This window comes from Ochotona curzoniae, unplaced genomic scaffold, assembly GCF_017591425.1.
Source record: "Ochotona curzoniae isolate NIBS_2020 unplaced genomic scaffold, NIBS_Ocur_1.0 patch423, whole genome shotgun sequence".
NCBI classification, from domain to species: Eukaryota; Metazoa; Chordata; class Mammalia; order Lagomorpha; family Ochotonidae; genus Ochotona; species Ochotona curzoniae.
The window spans coordinates 864,642-871,492 of record NW_024466999.1 but is presented as its reverse complement, the minus strand read 5'-3'; the positions used below and the strand labels follow the sequence as shown (position 1 = coordinate 871,492).

At 53.2% G+C, this 6,851-nt stretch overlaps 1 protein-coding gene across 1 annotated transcript; it reads left to right on the top strand.

The window, feature by feature from the left end:
• Positions 1–210: 210 nt before the first annotated feature.
• LOC121167729 (pyruvate dehydrogenase [acetyl-transferring]-phosphatase 2, mitochondrial-like) lies at positions 211–5,529 on the top strand. Its single transcript, XM_040997306.1, has 2 exons — positions 211–305; positions 2,831–5,529. Exon 2 carries the CDS (start codon positions 2,885–2,887, stop codon positions 4,475–4,477), a length of 1,593 nt encoding a protein of 530 aa, XP_040853240.1. The 5' UTR covers positions 211–305; positions 2,831–2,884; the 3' UTR covers positions 4,478–5,529.
• Positions 5,530–6,851: the final 1,322 nt, after the last annotated feature.

Below are 6,851 nucleotides of genomic sequence, written 5' to 3'. Positions count from 1 at the left end.
GGAGGGGGCGGTGCCCGCCCCGCGCGGCTGAGCCTTTCTGCCAACCTCCGGCCCTCTGCAGCCATAGGGCAATCCTGCTGTCCTTCAAGGGCCCGCCTCCGCAGACCATCCAATAAGGGAAGGTGGGAGGGCCCTGTCTGCCGGAGCCCGGTCCTTCTTAAGGGGCCGCTCCCGGGCAGTGAGACCCGAGTGGCGAGACCCGAGGGGCGGTGGCGGCCGTCGCAGCACCCTGCGTGCTCCCGAAAATCACGGGACCGGCCGGCCGGCGGCGGCACCAGCGGGCGCGGGGAGGCCGAGAGTCCGAGGTGAGTTAGGAGACCGAGGAGGGGTGTGGGCACCGCCGCCTCCGCCCGGCCTCTCCCGCTCCTGGCCCTTCCCGACCAGGCGACACTGGCTCAGGCGATGGGGCGGAGAACTGAGTCCAAGTGAGGTGAGGTGAGGCGAGGGGGCGGGCCCGGGATGGGGGGCTGCGGTCACGGCCACCCTGGGCGTGCACGCGTGCCACGTGGATGCGCGGACCTGGGCAGCGGCACCGGCTGCCTTGGGCCCCTGGGAGCCCGGCACCCGCTCTTTGCAGAGCTGGGTTGGGGTTTGGGGGCTCAGGGACACCGTTCCGGCCGAGGTCGGGGATGGAGCGAGCTGCGGCCGGGAGAAGTGCCACGGCGGTGGCCACGGAACCTGCGGCTTGTGGAGGGGGTGAGGGAGTGGCGCGACGCCGGGTCCGGCTTCCTGCTGGCCTCCTGGGCAAAGGCCCCTGCACCCCGTCACCCGCAGCGGCTGTCCTCCCGCTCCCTGCGCGGGTGGGCTTCGTAGGACAGGGTGGGGCCTTCCAGGTGCTCAGGCTTCAGGGTACGTCAGAATTCACAAATGAAACCTAAACGCACACGGGGAACGCTCCTCTCGGTCACGCGAGAAAAGTTGGTTATAATCGGGTCGTTGTGTGGTTTCCTTTTTTGTCTGTTGTCCAAGGAGGCTGGCGAAGGTCCTAGGAAGCCTTTATGCTCTCCTGAAAAGGCCAATGTGAAAACTTTTGGAAATGACTTTGGCAGTGGGTCTGTGCCCTTTGGCCTTCTAATCCCGCCTTTGGGGAATCAATAGGATCAAATATAAACTGGAAGGAGATTACAGGGCAGCATGGGACCAAGTCTCCCCCGCCCCCAGTGATTGAGAAGCTGTAGGGAGTTAGGAGTGCTGGAATGATGTTGAGTATAAAATACTGTCACCTGGAGAGCCACGCGTTGTATGGGCCTGAACAGAATGATACCAAAAATAACTGAGCAGAAGGAGTGTATTTCACAAGATCATAGAATCTCATGAAGCTGGGATTGATCTAACATTTCGGAAAGTACTTGCAGGTGCTGGTGCTGTGGTTTTATGAGCAAAGCCACGTCCACAATGTGAGTATCCTAAGTGGATGCTAGTTCAAGGACCCCCCCACCCCCCACACTCCACTTTGATCCAGCTACCTACTAATGTGTCTGAGAAAGCAGCGGATCACAGCCTAAGTGGTTGGCCCTCTGCACCCTCGTGGAAGGCCCGGATAAAAGCTCCTGGCTCCTGGCTAATGCCTGGCCGTTGGAACCATCTGGGGAGTGAGCCTATGGATGAAAGATTTCTCTCTGCCTCTCTGTAACTCAAATAATTTTTTTTTTCTTTTAAGAAAATACACTGAAAAGTGGAAATAAAAGATGGGTCTATGTTGGTGCAAAGTTTCTTTATAAAACACTTTTAGGATTTTTTTTTTTCACTTAAAAGACATAGTTAGGGATAGTAATAGATCTTTCATTTACTGGTTTACTCCCCAAGTGGCTGCATGGCTGGGGTTGGGCCAAGCAGAAGCCAGGAGCTGGAACTCTATCCAGGTCTTCCATGTCAATAGTAGGGGCCATCTTCCACTGCTTTCCCAGGCATGTTAGCAGGGAGCTGCATTGCAAGTGGAGTAGCTGGGGCTTGAACTGTGTTCATAGGGGATGCCGGACTGACAGGTAGCAGCTTAACTCATTGTGCAACAACCCTGGCTCCTTTTATGAATTTCTAGAAGACCCCTTCATGTGTTGAGATTTCAGATGTTTTGGCACAGAAATGGGTGTATCTCCCGATCCCATTTTCTTTTTTTTTTATTTTTTTTCCGATCCCATTTTCAATGCACTGCCCTGATGTTCCCATCCCATCAGACAAGTATGGGTCTGTCCGCGCCAGGATAGCGAATACCACATCTCCCGAGTAATTGAGCCTCTGAAAATTCTGTCCTAGGCCAGTGTCTGAGGACATGTTGTGTGCCAGGTGGAGGGCTGGGCCCTGGCAGCCACATTCCTGGATTAACAGAGCTTATGGAGTACTGGGGAAGGCGGAGATTGAGACAAATACCGCCAGCTGGAGAGGGTGTGAATATGGGAGCTAGGTTCTGGTCAGAGCAAGAATTTGGAAAGGAGAGGAAAAGGTATGTGTGTGTGGAGGGTGGGGTTCCAGGAAGGCAGATCGGCTAAAAACCCGCTTTCCAAATGTTCTGGAATGTGATGGACAGGGGAGGTGGAAGGTGGTGTTAGTCTTGGAGCGTAGTCAGCTGTTTATAGCCGGCTGCCATCGAGGGCTGTTTCTGTCGATAACAGATCTTGTGTGCAGACCCCTTGGTCATGTGATCCCTGGCTCTGTGTGTACAAGTACCCAGTGTCAGCGCTGCACGCATTCTTAGTACCTATCCCCACAGAGTGACGGCCGACCCCAGCTGGCCTCAGATCATTCCTGATCTGTTGGCAGGAGAAAATGTTTCCCAAGTCAGCCTCTAGGCAATTGAGTTCAAATTTTTCTTAGACTTTCTTTTAATTCTCAGGTGTAAATAGTCTCATTTGGGCTGAAGGACTGCATTTGTGGGTCGAATCTCAGAATGTCAAGTTCCGTGTCCTACTGGATGTTAACCTCTGCGAGATACAGCATAGCCGCGCTGCAAAGGGGCAGGCGTTTGTACTCCAGATATGTCTTGTCCAGAAGTCCATCAAAATGGAAGCCCTTCTTGCAGGGACCACCCGCCCTAAGAGATGAAGTCCTGAGGGGTGGTTTGGCACTGCCAAAAGCCTGCAGACATATATCAACAGAGGAAGATTTCAACCTGCAGCTCAGCCCTGCGCAGGTCAATGAGGTGCTTCGTGCCGGCGAGCTGGTGTATCAGCCTCTTTCCCTCCCCGGTGGAGCCCCAAATCCGGTGCTGCGGTTTGAGAGCAACCAGCTGGCCGCCAATTCCCCCGTCGAGGACCGGCGGGGCGTGGCCTCCTGCTTGCAGACCAGTGGCCTGATGTTTGGCATCTTCGATGGACATGGGGGTCACGCATGTGCGCAAGCCGTGAGCGAGAGGCTCTTCTATTATGTGGCGGTGTCCCTGATGTCCCAGCAGACCCTGGAGCAGATGGAGGAGGCTGTGGAAAACATGAAGCCCCTGCTGCCCATCCTGCAGTGGCTCAAGCACCCAGGGCAGAGCATCTACGAGGATGTCACATCAGTGCATCTAGACCACCTGCGGGTCTATTGGCAGGAGCTGCTCGACCTGCACATGGGGATGGGCCTGAGCACAGAGGAGGCCTTGGTACACTCCTTCCAGAGACTAGATTCTGACATCTCGCTGGAAGTCCAGGCTCCCCTGGAAGACGAGATGGCCATGAACTTGTCGCTGCAGGTGGCCTTCTCTGGAGCAACGGCGTGCATGGCTCACATCGATGGGATACACCTGCATGTGGCAAACGCTGGCGACTGCCGGGCCGTCCTGGGTGTGCAGGAGGACAATGGCCTGTGGTCTTGTGTGCCCCTTAGCTGTGATCACAATGCCTGGAACCCGGCCGAGTTGTCCCGGCTGAAGAAGGAGCACCCGGCATCAGAAGACAGGACCATCGTCATGGAGGACAGGCTGCTGGGCGTCCTGATGCCCTGCAGAGCCTTCGGAGATGTTCAGTTCAAGTGGAGCCAGGAGCTGCAGCGCAGCGTCCTGGACAGGGGCTTTGACACGGAGGCCCTCAACATCTACCAGCTCAAGCCCCTCCACTATTACACTCCCCCTTACCTGACAGCCCGGCCCGAGGTCACCTACCACAAGCTGAGGCCCCAGGATAAGTTCCTGGTGCTGGCCTCTGATGGCCTTTGGGACATGTTGAGCAACGAGGATGTGGTGAGGCTCGTGGTGGGGCACCTGGCTGAGGTGGGTGGGCACAACAAGTCCGACCTGGCCCAGGGACGCACCAACCTGGGGCTCATGCAGAGCCTGCTGCTACAGAGGAAAGCCCGCGGGTTGCCCATCACCGACCACAATGCTGCCACACATCTGATCAGGCACGCTCTTGGGAGCAATGAGTACGGGGAGATGGAGGCCGAGCGGCTGAATGCCATGCTGACGCTGCCCGAGGACTTGGCAAGGCTGTACAGGGATGACATCACGGTCACCGTGGTGTACTTTAACTCTGATGCACTGGATGCGTATTACAAGGGTGGTTAAAGGGTCTTCTAGCCCACGGCCACGGTGAAAGAAAATGCTCTTCCAAACCTTTTCATGCATTCCTAAGCAAGCTTAGCCAAACCTTACTAGTATAAGGGTTGTCAGATTTAGCTTGCTGCCTGATTGACTAAGGTGAGGCAGAAGAACAGCCTCCATGAAAAACCACAGTAATCTCATGACCCCGCATGAGATTCTGGGTGCTGCCCCTCTGCGGAGGGCCAGGCTTGGAGAACTAATAATTGGCCTGGGCCTGTGGAGTTCTTTGATAGAGAGGTTGTTAAGCAGACTGTGCAGGCCTTGGCTGGTTCATTTAATTAAGGAGCTTCTGAGATCCAGCTGCAAAATTTACAAATATGATGATTTTTTTTTTTTTGTTCAGCCACACTTCTAGGCTACTGAGCTTCATTTATTTGTAAATTTTTTAGTACGAAAGCTTACGTTTACAATTCATACTGTAAGATAACTTGCCTGTGCACTATTTTAACCTTTGTTGGGATTGTGAAAATGTTTTTAAATAAACTGCATTCTAATTCCGTTAGTCTTCTTTTAGCTTGCAGGCAGGCCTGCTGGCAACATGGCTGGGCTAGGCCCCTGGCCTAGCTAGTGGTGCCCTCTACCAAACCCTCCCTTGAATCTTTGAGCCATAGGTAACTTGGGACTAGCCCTTCGCTCTAGTCCAGAAGCATCTAGCCTTTCTCATGGTGCCGCTCAATTGCCCTGTTAATTCCACCTGATGCAGACCTAGTGCTGCTTTGCTGAAAGGCCAGCCATTCTCCACTGCAGCAGCTGCTACTTAGATCCAGCCTGAATCCATTCTTTCACCTCTTCCCTCCGAAAAGTGGCAGGGAGCTTGACTGAATCTCTTCCATGTGAGAGTTGTGATAGATGGATATTTAAGACAGAACAGGTATAGCCAGTGGGTTGTGGACTTGAGAGCCTGAATCTGGAGAGGTGATCAGTGCAGGGCTTGAGAACAGATACATACTAGCCGAAGTCTGCTGTCTGCATCCCAGGAGGCAGTGGGGCGGAGTCTGTTTGAATAGTAAACCAGGTGGATCCGTTTGGGGACATGAATTTCATCTGTGGTGCTGAAACAACAGGAAATGTGTCCCTAAATGGAATGGAAACACAAATATAATCCCACAAGAGCGTTTTTATTTCCCTGCAGCCTATCAGGGAAACTTGTCCATTGCAGTTAAACTGCATTAGCCTTTTACCAGCTCAGGGCCACCCACTAAGAAAAGCAGAGTTCCCTGGGCTTGGCATCTTTGGGTTCTGTCAGGTCGTAGGCCAGGGCTGCGGTCCTGTGCATACAGGGCTGCATTTCTGTGTATCTCCCAGTGCTGTGGATCAGCTTTATCTAAGAATTGGCTTCTGAGTACTTAAGTTTGAGCCTTGTTCCATTTGTCTGGGAACCACTGTGGTCTCCTAGATCTTAACTAAGAATTGAAATGGGAGGCACTGCCGATCTCTCCGCTTGGGGCTTGCTGCTAGAATGGAGGACTCTACTTATCTGGTGTTTTGCTCTCTGCGCCAGCCACATCTAGGAGTGCCCGCAGAGCCTTCACTGGCATGTTGAGGGTCTGCATCCTCTGAAGGCGAAGTCATGCATGTGATGGGGCAGCTGAGAGGATGCAGACTTGGCACCTGTATCTCCAAGCAGATCGGCCTTTTCTCAGCCTGCCTGCTAGTGGGCATATTGAGGAGAGAGCCCAGCGTACCCCCCCCCCCGTCTGTTTCCCACTGTGAACTCTCTCAGCTCTTTCCATGCCCCAGGGAACATGGCCTCCTCGTTAACCCCCAGCGTGTGTCTCCTTCACTACGATTCTGCTATTGGGAGGCCTTTTATTTAGCATGTGGGCTCCTGCTTTAGGGATTCAAGAGAAGGTTGGTGTCACTTGTCACATCTTCCAAAGAGACTTCAATAAGAGGAACTAAGAGCTGAGACTGAATGTGAAAGCATGCTTTCGTGCTTACGGTTGCTTATTATGTTAAGGAAGAAATTTGGATAAGATTGGGGTCATGATTTTATATGTGCATAGGATAGCTCTGAGTGGGGATTGGACAAAATGCATAGAAAAGATGGTGTAAGTTCTGTATTCGAAAGAGGAGGTGTCCTATGACTTCAAAGCGAATTTATTGGAATATAAATTCGGAGGTATGTCAGTGCAGTATATCTGGCCTGCGTCTCTAGGATTAGACATACCAGAGAAAACTCAGTTTGGACACTAATGAGTTGGCATGAAGGCGGGGAAACCTATGGGAAAACTAAGGTGCTTGCGTGTGAGTTAAGCCATGAAGACGATCCTACATGTGCCCAGGATGAGTCTGCCTTGACTCACATTCATCAGCGCCTGGAGGACCCCTCTACATG